Genomic DNA, 16829 nt, shown 5'->3' on the forward strand with positions numbered 1-16829 from the left:
GCCATTATTTCTACTGACATTACGAAAAGTATAGAAGAGCACGGGCATCCCTGTCGGATACCTCTTAGGGGTCTAAAGGGGGCAGATATCCAACCGTTATTAAATATAGAACTATCTATATTTGTATACAAGGTTTTTATCCAGTTTATGAAGGGTTTATTAAAACCAAAATATTCTAAAGTATGATACATAAAATTCCATTCTAATGTGTCGAAAGCTTTCGAAAAATCTATGAATAAAATTGCTCCTTCTATATTAAACTTATCTGCGTAATCTATAACATCTTGTATTTGGCGTAAATTAAAACCTATAAATCGGTTCTTTATGTAACCGGTTTGATCGGCATTAATGATTAAATTTAAGATTTTTTTTATTCTTAAAGCTAGAGTGTATGAAAGTATTTTGTAATCACTATTTAATAATGATATTGGTCTATAATTTGCAAGTTCTATAGGATCATTTTTTTTATAAATTAGATTCAGTAAACTTTGTCTTTGCGTAAATGGCAGATATTTATTTTCAAAGCTAAAATTAAAAATTTTTACAAGCATCGGTCCGAGAAGTTCCCAAAACGTTTTATAAAAGTTTATACTTATTCCGTCCATACCAGGACTTTTGTTTATCTTTAGATTATTGACTGCAATGGTTAATTCTTCTAGAGTTACATTTCCATCACAAGACTTACTTTCTTCTTCTGACAGTTTATAATTACGTTTTGTTTCAGAAATGTATTTTTTAACATCTATATCCGGTTTTTGTTTAGTGTCGTATAGATTAGCATAAAAATCTCTTTCAAGCTTTAATATTTCATCTTGATCTGTTACTATATCACCCTTATCGTTTTTTAGTTTAAGTATTGTCTTTTTCGTTTGTTTAGATTTTTCAAGACCTAGGAAATATGCATTATTTTTTTCTCCCTTTTCTACCCACTCTTGTCTTGATCTTATTTGAGCTCCTTTTGCTTTGTATTCATATTGATTTTCTAGCTCTTTCTCTAAAGTGGATATTGTTTCTTTAATAAAATCATTATCTTCATTATTAGATTTTTCATATAATATTTTTAATTGTAGTTCTAAATTACGCGTTACATTTTTTCTTAGTTTAGCTTTACTTTTACTATACTGAATACTGTATTCCTTTATTTCCAACTTGAGGGAGTCCCACAGAAGTCTAGGATCTATTTTATTTTTTCCTATCTCATTACTTTGTTTTTGTATAATTTGATTTATTTTGTCTTCGTATTCTTGCTCGTCGAGAATACCGTTGTTAATTTTCCAGTATCCCGGGCCTCTAGTTTCAGATGATACAGATTGTAATTGTATTGATACTGCTTGGTGATCAGTACTTTTAATAAGAATAGGCCTAATATCACATGACTTTACGTTTAACACAAAGTCTTTTTTAACAAGGAACATGTCAATTCTACTAGATTGGACTGGATTTTTACGTCTCCATGTATATTGGATCTTTTGAGGGTTAACGTATCTCCATATATCTATGAGATCATTTGATTTAATTAAATTTTTTAGGCTATTAACTGGTTTACTTACTTTTTTACGAATATTTGAGCTTTTCCTATCTTCATTTTTAAGGGCATCGTTCATGTCTCCTCCTAAAATTATTGTACCTATTGCGTTTTTGTTTAAAAAGTCATTTAATTTTTTATAGAAGCTATTTCGTTCAGATTCTATATTTGGGGCATATATGTTTATAAGAGAATATATTATATTTTCAAATTCAATATTTATCATAATTATTCGACCTTCTAAATCTTTATGCTCGTCTATTAATTTATAGTCTAGTTTGTTATTAATTAATATTGCAACTTCTCTGCTGGAAGTCGTTCCGTGACTATAGTAACAAGAATGATCTGATTCTATTGTTAGGGCATTTTCTAGGGATGTATTGAAATGAGTTTCTTGAATAAAAGTTATTTTACATTTCTGATTTTTTATCCATTGATAAAATCTCAATCTCTTTTGTTTATCTCGAAGTCCTTTAACATTTGCTGTACAAATGTGTAGGTTATTTAGCATATTTTGATTAAAAGTTGTTCGATTTGTTTAATACCTTTACTTAGTGAGCGTACATCACGTTTTAGTGGCATTTTTAAGGTAAAGTTTATTTCTCCTAGTTTTGATCGTATTTTTTTAACGTGGGAGTTACCTGTGAAAATAATTATGTTAACCAATTTTCTTTTTTGTAATTGGATTATAACAATATTGTTATAGTCTGTTTCACGATTGTGTTTTGACCGATATTTAGATGTTAATTTTGAAACAGCATATAAAACATACTCATACACAATTACTATATATATGAAATATATAAAACACAATTTATACAAAACTATAATAACTGAAATTACAAAATAATACATGTTTTGTTGATTACAGACTAGAACAAATGTATGGTTTTGACAGTGAAAAAATGATAATCTCTTTCTAGTTTTCCAATTTCGTAATGTGTAAATAATGTCAAATCTATGATACTCTAGTAAAGTACTACTTTTTTTTGATGTTTTGTTTTCCGTAACATTTTGACAGTGTTTATTTAATTTTTTCTTAATATTTTCTTTTTTTCTATTTTCAGTTACCTTATATGATTTACGGTGTTCAGATGTTCTAAGAAGAGATGTTAATATGGTAGGTAAATCTTTTCTTTTGATTTGATATTTTTGAGTACTTCTACTATAGATAGAAGTTCTAATCCTAAAAGGTTTTAAATAGAAATCATACAGTTTAACTTTTCTAATAAGATTGTTTTTATATGTATCATTTTTTGTTTTTGGTATTATCAAAGATACTTCTGTCAGTAGTAGCATTGACATGAATATCATGTATGTTATAATACAATGTTTGAAAAGTTTCACTTTTCTTTTTTTTATATTTACTCTTGTAACATTTGTTTTTGAATCTTTCTTCCATTCAAATATCTTCTTATAATTACTTAATACACACAAACATAAATACAATAGACCAGACAAATAGACATACATGGGTTTTTTTTTTTTGTTTTTTTTTCTTGTTATATATAAAATGTTCTTTAATTTACAGATGTACGGATTGTCTTTTCCCATCTGGTTGATTTGGAGTAGGTGGGGTTCTCTCCTTCGCTGTTTTTGTTTTATTGTTTGGGGTTAAAAATTTCGAGATGTCAGGTTGAGTTGATGAAGAATTTTTATTCACTTCAGTATTATCTGCTGATTTTGATGCCTGATGTTTAGAAGAGTCACACTTTTTTTCTTCCTTTTTTGCAGACTTGTTAGCAGCTTTTCTTGTTTTTCTTGTTTTTTGGTTATTTCCTGGTGTTATTTCTTTGTTTAGTGACATAGAATGAGCCAGAATATCATCATCATCTCCTTCTGTTAATTCAGATTGTTCATCAGTTTCTTCTATTTTGTCATTTTCTATGGGAGTTTCATCTTGTTGACTTTCTTCATACTTTGAATTTACTTCATCAATATCTATTGTTGTTTCCTGTTGCTCTCCTTCTTGGGTTTCAGGTTGGTTTCCACTTTTCTTTTTTATAAAGATAGGGCACTCAAGCATTTTATGGCCATTTTGATTGCATAATCTGCATTTCCATTCATTTGGACAGTTATGTATATTATGTCCTTTCAGTTGGCATTTGTTGCATAAGAACATGTCTGTATCTTTCAGTTGACCAAAGTGATATACTCTTGCTGTGTATTTTCCTATTGTAAGGAACCTTGACAGTGGTGTGTCAAACTTTTTGCATACCACTAATCTGTCACCTGTCCAGCATTGGGTAACCAAGTTGTCAACTCTGAGTCTTTCTCTGTTTATACTCATGACTTCTATGTTTTTTTGTCTTAATTCTCTGTCAATTTGACCGTCATCTGCTGATAGTGGGATGTTTTTTACTCTTATTGTTGTTGTTAATAACTCATCCTTTTGATAGTAAGGGTTTTGAGAATGCAGGGGTATCGTCTTGTTTCTTAGGGTGATACCTTCTGTTAGCAGCAACATTCTGTCTTCTTCATTGTCTAGATATATTCTCCACATTTGTTTTATTCTTTGTATGCCTCTTACAAATTGCGGTTTTATCTTGTGTTCAAGTGCTTTGTAGATTTCAACATGTGTTATCCAAAGTTCTTTTGTTTTTCGTTCATTTTTTGATATAAATAAGGCCGTTAGTTTTCTCGTTTGAATTGTTTTACATTGTCTTATTGGGGCCTTTTATAGCTGACTATGCTGTATGGGCTTTGCTCATTGTTAGAGGCAGTACGGTGACCTATAGTTGTTAATGTCTGTGTCTTTTTTACATCAGAGGCCCCTGAGGGGCCTCGGGTGTATTGCCATCGCCTACTTTTCAAAGATCTTCAAAGATCAAAGAGATGCATATATAATTAGTGTTGGGATAATAACCGACATTATGAACCCGCGGACATTATAGTGCAGAATAAAATTCCTTGTCTCTTCTTTTATATTCATGTTTTCAATGGATACTCAGATTTTTTTAAATGCAAATTAATAATATGAAAATGTTTTGTCGTTAGAAATATTCGTATATCAATCAAACGATCTTCAATATCAATGATATACCGAAATATTATTGTCGCGGATGAATACCACCTATGCATATTCATCAAGTGAGCAAGAGCGAGAAGATAAACGAGAGAAAATCAATTCACGCAATTACACACAGAAAGGTAATTATATTTCAATTATTTGATTTAGAGTAACATCTTTAAACCGTTTGTAGCATATTTGTCTATAATATCAACGAAGCAAAATCAGGAATATTTAATCTGACACAATATTAATATAATTTGTCAGGCCGCGTCCCCCGCAGCCATTTTGAAAATACCAGCAGATTTGGTAGGAGTAACAAGAACCTGCAAGGCCCTTAAAGATAAGGTTACTTTCTTTGTATTCTTTAATGGAATCAATTTTTTTTTTTTTAAAGATCTCAACAATTTTTTAAGTTAAAATTCTTTTCTTCGTAAATAACAAGTAGATTGATCACTTGGACACACACGTGGAACTATTTTCTGTTTTTTAATTAAGGTGCTGTTTCGGATTTTCGCTCCTTCTCCGACTTAGTTACTTGCATTAGTATATTTGAATAATTATGTCCCTTGACTAGAAAAAAAGCGGATTTTGTTAATGAATTTGTAAGTAATTCTTATATATAATTATTGGTTGAAATAATTGTATTTTATGTAATATTCAGAGAATCTTCGACTTCTTATTCTTCCAATAGAGATATCGATGGACTATTTTTGAGTGTCAATTATGACTCTTGCTCGTAAAAGCAAGAGTCTTATTTTACACTGAAAGTGAAAGTGAAATGTCAGAATTTACTAGCCACTAGATATATTTGGAGAATCCTTACAGTTTTAGAGGTATATATAAATATAGATTAACTGTTCTGTTTTTTAAGTCTTCCTTGTAGTATTGTATAATTTTGACCATACATGTCACTAGTCCAAATAATTATGACGTCTTCAACTCTTGAATTTTGAGACTAATCTAAATGGTTATTTGAGCACACATGTGGCTATTTATACTAATAAGAGCGATATTGGGATTCTACATGTCAGTAAACTTAGCAAATCTTTATTGAGTCAAACCTATGAGCCCTATACCCTGCATATGACTGCAAGAGATATTTTAAATGTTTTCCAGAACCCTAGATTAAAAGTTGAACTGCAACATTGCAAAGGGTTAGTGTATTATTTTATTTTATCAAAATGTTAAAATTGAGAATGAAAATGGGGAATGTGTCACAGAGACAACAACCTGACCAAAGAAAAAAAAAACAACAGCAGAAGGTCACCAACAGGTCTACAATGTAGCGAGAAATTCCCGCACCCGGAGGCGTCCTTCAGCTGGCCCCTAAACAAATATATACTAGTTCAGTTATAATGAACGCCATACTAATTTTCAAATTGTACACAAGAAACCAAAATGAAAATAATACAAGACTAACAAAGGCCAGAGGCTCCTGACTTGGGACAGGCGCAAAAATGCGGCAGGGTTAAACATGTTTGTGAGATCTCAACCCTCCCCCTATACCTCTAGCCAATGTAGAAAAGTAAACTCATAACAATATGCACATTAAAATTCAGTTCAAGAGAAGTCTGAGTCTGATGTTAGAAGATGTACATGTAACCATAGTCTAAAAAATAAACAAAATGACAATAATACATAAATAACAACAGACTACTAGCAGTTAACTGACATGCCAGCTCCAGACTTCAATAAAACTGACTGAAAGATTATGATTTCATCATATGAATATCAAGCACAATCCTTCCCATTAGGGGTTTAGTATCATACCATCATAACATATACATGTATGAGAAGAACATAACCAGTGTCATGCCAACAACTGTTTTTTAAATGAATGTGTTTAGTTCCGATGCAAAGACCCTATAAGTGAATTAATATTAACGCCAAAATATGCAATCTTTAATGACCTGACAACAGTATCGTTACTAAATCCCTCTTAATGAGTCTATTCAAAGGTTTTGTTAGTTTCTGAGGTGAATACTGACACCTTTGTGCTTTATAAAGAATATTTCCATAAAAAATTGGATGTGAAATACCTGAACGTATAAGAAGTCTGCATGTTGAGCTATATTTACGAATAATGTCCTTATACCGCTGATAAGATTTAGTAAATGTTGTGACTAGTTTGTGATATGGAAAACCCTGGTGTAATAATTTTTCAGTAATACATAAATTTCTCTCGTTAAAATCTAAAACATTGTTACATACATGAGAGAATCGTACAAGTTGAGATACAGTGTATATAAACACCGTAAGATGGTGACAAGGGAACGTCACCATCTAAAAATGGATAGTTAACGATAGGAAATGAAAAATCATCTCTTTTATCATAAATTTTAGTATGTTAAATGTTTAAATTGTTTAATGTTTTTGTTTATTTATTATTCTGTGAAAATTTAAATCTCAAGAATCTTTCTGTGAGTTTGCATGAATAATTCCATGTTTTAATTTGTACCAGAAGCCCAAGTCACGCATAAGTTAACATGGATTTAAAATGTCCACGATTAAAACCAGATGTACATGTATATTCTAGATTATTCAAACAAAATGTTCAGCAACATTTAAAGGAACCTTTCTATTTTTAATTCCCAAACATAATTGTTATTACTTAAACAACTTTGTTTTAAAACAGTTTAGATTTCTATCAAATTGGATGAGAATCCAGGAGTTTTAAAGGGGGAGGGGTCTAGCAAGTCAACATTTTGGGTAAAACTATATAAAAAAAAGACTACGCATTTACCATACATGGAGCTCCTCGAAAAGGGCAAGCCTTCAGTTCTTTCCTCCCCCCAAAAGTCTGCCTTAGCAATTTAAAACACTCTTACGCTGTCTATTCATGTAGCTGTACATTGGAGCCTATGAGATTACAATCTGAGTAGACATCTGAATCACAGAAAATCAACCTATAGATATATTAATGTATAAATTGATAATTAAATTTTAACCAATTTATACATTTTTTTAAATTTGTTTTTGACAATTTTTTGTTCATTTAAAAATATAGGGACAACAGAGTTGGTGTATGTGGGTTCGATTCCCACCCTAGGCATTCATTTATATTGGCTGGTGCAAAGTGGGCAGTTTAGCTTCAGTGTTCTCCCCAGGATTTTTGGATAGCACCAGGGTAACGCGTGCTCTTGGTAAAATAATTGTATAATGTGTGGTGTCGCGTTGCGTCGTTTACCTATATTTCTAGTTACTTTTGTTTTTAAGTCTTTTGTTTTGTTTTAATACTATGGTACTGTACATGTGTTATGTAGACATTGAGTTATAAAATTATTGGTAAAAAAGAAGTAAATCAATAAACAACATGTATACTTGAATATCTTTTTAAAATGAATAAAACATGATTCATTACTATAAAATAATTATAGTTATTTAATCTTTTATAAAATAGATATATGATCAATAAAAATAAAATATCATTTAAGAGTTCAATTTAAAAAACTTTCTAGTTTCTAGAAAGAAAATTGTTGTATATATATATGAAAGGATTCCTGTCTTATGGAGACTTAAAATTTACAAGAACTTATATTGTTTTATTTATATTTGAACCAGTTTCTATCTTAACTTCTGCTAAAAAAATATATAAACTTTTGAACATTTTGCCATAAATATAAATTTCATGTAAATATTAACCTTTCTTGTGTTTGGTGGTAAGATACATTGTAAAACCTAAATGCTGCACTAAAACCTTTATCTTTGTTTGTCATGATTCATTTAAAAAAAAATCCCTAAGTAACCATATTCAATGTCAATAACAAAGTCTCCCTACTTTTCCCGCCAAAATGACAGGAAGTAGATATAAATAGATTCAACATGTGCTTGTGAACCTTGTTTACATCTTTTATTCATTAATTTGGGATAAAGATATTCAGTTTGAAGGTACAGTCATGCATTTGATTTATAAATTAGATTGCAATTAATTGTAAATAAACTTGAATTCTCTACTTAAATTAATTGGGTCATGTGATATTAGACCGAGATTACTCAGATACATGTCCAAAGGCTGTTTTGTCAGACAAGCTGAGTGTGTAGTTACTTGTGATCATAAAGTTATCAAATCTTAATTAAGACACAAAACAATTATGTTACAAGTGTATGTAACCTGGTAACATGTATTAAATCCAATCAACAAGGTTGACCTCAATAAGGTAAATTGATCACGTGGTGTAAACAATCTAGGTTTAAACTGGTTTAAACTGGTCAAATTTCACCTGAAAATTTTAGCACCACGGATAAGAATTATACATCGCGGCAAAATCGATAGCACCACGGTCAAAAATTATACATCGCGGGCCCGTGGTCCTTTAAGGGCCTGGGGAGAACACTGAGCTTAGTGGCCCCACACTGACTCTGTTGTTCATATGTCACTTAAAAAAATCAGGCGGCCTTCTTCAGGTCTTGCCACCATTATTTTTATATTTGTAAATCATACACAACAAAACTATTGAATAATTGTGAAAATTATACCACAGATAACTATGGTAAAACTTTAATTGTTGTTAGAATAATTAAACTTGGCTGCCATCCCAGATCCAAAAAGTTTTTATATTGATGAATTATATATATCAGATTTGGATTCTTTTGGTCACAAAACATTTTGGATGGTAGGTGGTGGCTAAATCTTAATTCTTAATTGCTTAAAGCTTTTGGGTCTGAAAATTGCCCAAAATCATCATATTTTGACAAAATTTGGAACATAAAATGTACTTTTATGAAAAGAACTGATTTATTGAGCGTTATGACTTTAGAAATATACCCATTTGAGAAACCAAATTGTGAACTTTTTGGAGCTTTATGTTTAACTTTATATTTTAGGCCATTTTGGACAAGAAGTGAAACTTGTCCTTTGAATCAGTGGTTTCACACTAATAACCATACTATATACTAAGTATCTGTTAGAAGATAGCTCTTTCACAGTACATTGTTAAACTTAAAGATAAATTTATACCAACAATGACCAATATTAATGATGGAATGAGATTATACATGTATATATACTGTTTTATATTGTTACATGTACAGTAGTTACTGTACATACATAAATGAAAATTAACACCAAACTGTTGTCATTATTCATAAAAAAAAGAAATGAAAAGGGTGGTATGATTGGTAATCTGGTAATCTGGTAATCAGACACCAGCCCTATACAAAATGACAAAAAAGAAATAAAGCTTACCATACAACACTTTTACAATAAAAAAAACTATACATACATCAGTAAGAAATAGCCATGAAATGACAAATGTTAAACAATACATACAAGAAAACTAATGGCCACATCAATGTACAAACGGAAAATCAAGATATACACCAAAAAATTACAAGCCCTGTTTTACATGCTTCTTACTAAGGACCAACACATTCATATGGTAGTTGTGTTCTATATGTGTGGTGCAAAATTTTCTCATTGCTTAAACCAGTGGTATTCAAAGTATTAAATCCAGAACAAAGTAAAAAAAGACTAACAGTTGAAAAACTATCCAGATGTTGTGAAATTCAATTAACAAAAATACCATCATTAGCGAAAGGCTATCTACATGTACATATCATATATTGTAATATTTACAATGAATCATTTAATAATTAGAAAACAGAACCTACAATGTACATGTATAGCTGCAGATTCTTATTTTTTTTTTTAAATATAATGGATAAATGATTGACTGTGTTGCAATAAAACCAAGATAACTCAGTGAAGAAATTTATGAACATTAAAAAAGTTTTTGTTGACTGCAACAAAAATCTAGAATAAGGGATAGTAATATTGCTGTGTTAACATCCACCCCATTAGTGATTGATCCAAAAGCTAAATGTTCCAGAAAGTAGAAGACCTGGCCATGGATACTACATGAACAAACATTGTTAATAAATGTCATTTGTAGAGCAGGATCTGCTTACCCATCCAGAGCACCTGTTGTTTTTAGTGTACTTTTATTTGTCTGCATGTCTTTTTTAGTTTTAGTCATGGAATTGTAAGTTTATTTTCGGTTTATGAGTTTGCTGTTCATCTGGTATCTTTAGCTCCAATATTACAATTTGTCTGTTTTAATATGATTGTCTTGAACCTCCTTAATATCATAGTTCAGTGAGCATTGGTGAGTGACTATATAGCTACTCGAAGAATTGTTTGCTATGTTAATTCTCTATTGTAAGTTATATGCTAACTATTTTTGTATGTGTGCAACTATATGGTCATAATGCAAATCTAACAGTTCTCATTTGACCACATAATCATTGATAATTCACAAAGTTAAGTATCCTAGTTCAAGTCAGTATCTCAGATATAGCATAGCAAATTATATTATTTGTACTATATTGTAAGGTGAACATATCTGTCCGGCAGGTATAATATAAACACATGTCATTTATCAATAATTCAACACAACTTGAGGTCCTCTGATGTTCAGTACTTCAGTACTTTGATTGGTCTCTTGTGGACAGATGTCTCATTGTCAATCATACCATATCTTCTTTTTTATAAATAACATAAACAATATAAAGTCCTTTATTTAAAAGCAATAAATGAGTTTATTACAGCATAATTCTATTTCCTAGCACTGTATCAATTATTGTTTTATTACAGGAGTACATGAGGTCACTTCGAATAAACCCAACAAATTTAACCCATTTTACTCAAGTAAACTCAGGACACCTTAACAAATAAATGACATAAACTATGCAATTTACATCATGCCCATGAATTCCTACATTTAGAATTAAGAAATGTGTTTATCGCAGCATAATCATATACTTTAGAATAGTATGTGCTATTCCTTAATTAATATGTTTACCTAAGGTCACCCCTTAAATCCACAAAATACGACAAATTCATCTTAAAAAACTCAGTTCACCTTAACAAATACAGAACATAAACAATACAACGTCCACGTGGTCCTACATTTAAAATGAAAAAAATAGATTATTTCAGCATAATTATGTACCCTAGCATTGTATCTATTATTCTGTCATTACGGGGTACCTGAGGTCACCCTATATTACACACACTATTCAATGTCCATCATGTTCACGAAGTCCTACATTTAGAATGAAGAAATAATATTTACAGCAAAATTATATACCTAGTCTAGTATCTACTATTCTCTAATTACAGGGGTACCTGAGGTCACCCAAAAATAATCATCAAATATAACCCATTTAACGTAAGTTAATCTTAACAAGTACATTACATAAATTCAATGTCCATCATGTTCATGAGTTCCTTCATTTAGAATGAAGGAATGAGTTTATTACAGTATAATTATATACCCTTGTAACGTATCTTTTATTCTTCCATTACAAGGGTACCTGAGGTCGTCCCCCCAATAAAAGCAACAAATATGAACTATTTAACTCAAGTAAACTCATGTCACCTTAACAAATATATGACATAAACTATGCAATTTCAATATGTTGACATTTAGAATGAAGAAATAAGATTATTACAGCATAATGATATACCTTTGGATTGTATATTTTATCCTTTCATTACAGGAGAACCTGAGGTCCTCCCAAAAACAAACAAAAATAAACCATTTAACTCAAGTTAACTCAAGTCACCTTGACAAGTACATTACACAACACAACGTCAATGAAGTCCTTCATTTTAAAAGAAGTAATTAGTTTATTACAGTAAAATTATACCCCAGTAATATAATAAATGAATAAATAATTTATTAAAGTGCAACCTGAATTCAAGTTGCCATAGTATAATACATATGTTATGAACATTGTTATTTCCAGCCATCCTTGTATGCTTACGAAGCACTGGTCTAGATCTTCAATGATATACACAAATTTTGAGACAAGAATTAAATTCATTTCAAAGACTTTCTTCAAAATGAAAAAAAAATATGTGAATTACTAGTATTTTTGATATAAGGACTTGCTTTTTTGATTTGATTTAATTTGTTAACATTACTCTTAATATGATGGATTTAGTTCAGATTTTGATAAAGGAATGCATAGTTAGTTTACAACTTTTGTTTGTAGCAAGAAATCTAGCACAGTGACCAACATTTTTATTTTCTAAAAGCACATTTTAAGAGATATTTTCTTTTATTTTGTTTTTTAATTCTATCATTTGGTTTTGTTCCAATTTATAATCTTTACAAAATCTAACATTTTACACCCTCTGTACCTTGAAAACTCCATACTTTTTATTGTTTTTGTTTTTAATTGTTGTTTTTGAAGATGGTAAAACCTTCAACATGGCAAATTATTAAAAATTCTATCGTGTTTTTTTTTTATATTCAGACTCCCATCTACGTGTTGTATCATAACCATTATTATGTTACCATAACCATTATTATGTATATGGTGGGATCGGGAGAAATATATTGTAGAATACGATAAAAACAACTTTCAATACGTGCGAATAAAAGTATAAGTATACAGAAATACGAAAATAGTTAATTGAATGATGTGTGTGTTACACTTATGGTAAGCTTTCGCAGGGTGAACGAGTCCAGACATTTAAACTAATTTCTAAAAATAAATTTGTGTGACTGGTATTGTAAACACGTTCGTTTGGAATTACAAGGACTTTTTATTGTACGCTTATCATTTTTTGACCAAATATATTATTTATCGAAGGGATATAAAAATGTACTAGTGTTTTCATTATAGTAAGAATATAATATTGATGGCAGAGGTTGAGGGCATCGATGGTAAACAGTCAATGACTGGTGAATTTGATTTAATAAGAATAGACAAACTTGGCGAAAATGTAAATGAACAAAATGAAAATGGAAATACCGCGCTTCATTTGGCAATTTCAAGTAATGCAGATATAGGAATATTAAGATCCCTGATGAATAAGGGTGCTCAATTGAATATCACAAACAATGATGGACATACACCTCTTGAATGTCTTCAACACGGATCATGGAAAACAGCGCTGAGTTTGTTAAAGTTAGAAAAACAATTTGATTTTCGAGACAACAATGGGGGAATGTTTCTACATTCTTTGATGGATAGATTAGGAGATAACATTTGGGGTATTGTAAGACCAGATGATATTGAGGTTGGACATATCGGTCATGTTGAACAGGATGAGCTTATCGGTCTATTCTGGGAAGGTATTCTGAGCGAAATTCAAGAATATCAAATTGATTTAAATCTTCAGGATAACTTTGGAAATACGCCGTTGCATATCGCTGCTAATTTCTGGCCCTCTTCAAAAAACTTGGATGTAATGCTAACTCATTTCGACAATATCGATCCGTTTATTCGTGACTGCAGTGGCAACTCATTTCTTCACGTTTATTTGACAAGACACAGTGTCCATGATGAGACCGAATTCGACAAACGTCTTTTCCAGGGTGAATATCGCAACCTCTCAAAGCACAGGATGGAAAAATTACTCAACACTCAAAATAATGAAATGGAATCACCATTGCATGTTTTTGTTAAAACTCAAGACAACAACGTGAATGTATCTAATTTGAGGCGAATTATCGAAGCAGGTTCAAGTGTTAACCTTAGAAACATACTGGGAGAAACAGTACTTCATTGTCTATTCCGAAGGGAATTTGACGCAGACTGTGATGATGCTGACAGCACTAGTAACTTCGACTTATACGGAGATTCAAACATTGAAAACAAGATCCAGAATATCCAAGAAAACTGCAGGTTTCTTGTCACCAGAGGTTCTGATATAAATCAGCAAAACAATAAGGGAGAACCTCCCATCTTTCTCGCTAATTCAGAAAGTGTTATCAGTACCATGATAGATATTGGTGCTGATGTTAATATTACAAATAGTTTAGGACAATCGTTGTTAATTTCAGTTGTGAATAAGCACGATGTAAATTTGGATATAATCCGACTTTTGTTAATCAAAGGTGTTAACGTAAACCTAGTTGATATTCATGGTAATAATGTCTTGCATTTTGTTGCATGGCATGGTACAAACCCGGATATACTTCCAGAGCTTAACAAACATGGCGTTTCCATCGTACCTGACAATCTGGGGCAACTACCATGCACTGTTGCCTGTAATCGAGGAAATAACATTCAATTTAAACATTTGTGCAGGTGCCCAGGGGAGCTGCACATACATAGAGAACATTTCGTATTGCAGAAAGAAATAATATCAGTTCAAGAACTTAAAGAAAATTCAAAAAAGTTTGATGCGATCTTTCAGAGGTTTCACCCTTTCCGGGGAAATATACATGAACTTCTGCATTTAACTAGCTTTGGGCCAATTACATTTGAGGGTGAGTCAGATTTGATCAAATCAGTTGTAAAAGACCTTGTTGTAGCCGTATGCAAGAAAATAACTGAAAAGCACGACTTCTTCTCGATAACTATGGTTGATTCTGGTAGTGTTTCAGAGAAGACAAAGATAAATCTTCCAAACGAGTTCGATTTTTTGTGTATATTTGAAGAGCTAGGTAAAATATGTTTTATTGATGAGGAAAAATCGGATCGTGATCCAGGTTATGCATACTTGAAGTTAAAAGATAAACACAAGGACCATGCATGCAAAGTACTGTTTGACGATAATGGATATCTTGACACATTTGAGATCCGTCATAGAATATATACAGTCATTGACGACTTATTTTTGTCGCAGGAAATTTTTTCTCATCCAAATATTTCATATGTTCGACACCATTTTAAGGGTGCAAACTGTCCAACATTTCATTTCACTATTCTATGGCAAGGATGTATGTATAAACATTTGAAAATAGACATTGACTTGGTTCCTGCCTGTCAGATAGTGGGCTGGTGGCCGAAGAATACCATGATTAATTCACTTTACTGTGATACTCAGAAAATTGTAGATGAGGGTGCCGTCTTGATGATTCAGACTGAAATAGATGAAGACGATAATCCATACTCAAAGCAAAGAATATCAGCAATTAGAGCTGAGCAATCTTATATCCAAGTATTACCACAGATTGCAATTGATGCATATCTTCTGTCAAAAATTGTGTGTAACTCTCGTATTTGTCCTTGTTTGAGCATTCCTCATGCCGTATTCCAACCCAGAGACATTTTGACTAGCTACATGCTGAAAACCTGTGTTTTTCATATGTTCGATCCAACCTCAGAATATACAAAAAATAAAACTGAATCGAAATCAAATGTGCATAATGAAAACGATCTTCACAAACAAGTAATTGATATTTTTAACAAGATGCTTCAGTTTTTACGTGCAGAAAATTTACCGTCATTCTTTTTTCCATGGCAGAACGTGCTTACGTTCAACGTAAGCCTAGACTATGCAAGAAATAACAACTTTTATTGCACACTTCGGATAGCCTTTATAAAAATGGTATTAGAGATTCTTGGCGAAATACAGAACTTCAGTGATATAAATATCGAAATGCTCATGGAACTCGACGACAATTCCACAATCAATTCAGACATTTCAGACTAAAACAGAAATATTAAAGAATATTTTAGTGAAAAGACTGCTTATATTCAATTTTTAAGTGTATTTTTTTTCTTTTTAATTGAATAAAAATATTATCTGAAATGTTTTGCACCTAGTGACTAAGAGACACGTGTCCGTCGTACTATGTCGTTTTTCAACTTTCAATTTGAAATAAAATGTTAATACACAACACAAATTCATCTCGTCAGTCTGTCCAAACCTTTGTCTTTGGCCAATATTTAATTAGATGGAATTTTTGTAGAATGATGGTTCATGCATGATATATAAAGCTTTAACTGTACTCAGTTTTCTTCTTGTTTTAAAATAACCAGAATTGGTATATGTCAACCTGTCATGCACCACCTTCTTCCAGCTTATCGTATCTACCTAAAACTTTGCTCATTAATGGATCCCTTAAAAATGAGTGAATGTACAAATGAGTAGGATAACACAGCTAATTACATGGTGCTTTATTTTTCACATAGTTAGATTCTAATATACAAGTATAAGTATCTGCTAGTCTTCATATAATGAAAGTCTGTTTTATTTTGGAATAGTATTAAAACAGTACTGAAACATTTGACTTTACTACCATTAAAACAAATATTCCTTCCTCAAAACTTAGACATATTTAAAGAAAAAAAAAATTGAGAATGGAAAGGGGGAATAAACCCTACTTTGTTTCATAAAAACAATTATCAACATAGCTACAGGTGGGACGGTAATATTTACTGGCCCATAGGGATAATGATAGCCTTTTTAGAATTTTCACCACTTTCTAACACTGCCTAAAATTCTACTTGCACAGTTAACTGATGTACTTCCATTATCATATTCAGAAATGAATTTGAATATGTATCATGACCGTTTTATTTTTTTTTATTATCTTTATAAACCTG

The 16829-nt window shown here is 31.2% G+C and overlaps 1 protein-coding gene across 1 annotated transcript; it reads left to right on the forward strand.

The window, feature by feature from the left end:
- Positions 1-13188: 13188 nt before the first annotated feature.
- On the forward strand, positions 13189-15933 carry LOC139510887 (ankyrin-2-like). The gene has a single exon (XM_071297431.1). It carries the CDS (start codon positions 13189-13191, stop codon positions 15931-15933), a length of 2745 nt encoding a protein of 914 aa, XP_071153532.1.
- Positions 15934-16829: the final 896 nt, after the last annotated feature.

This window comes from Mytilus edulis, chromosome 2 (genome assembly GCF_963676685.1).
Source record: "Mytilus edulis chromosome 2, xbMytEdul2.2, whole genome shotgun sequence".
NCBI classification, from domain to species: Eukaryota; Metazoa; Mollusca; class Bivalvia; order Mytilida; family Mytilidae; genus Mytilus; species Mytilus edulis.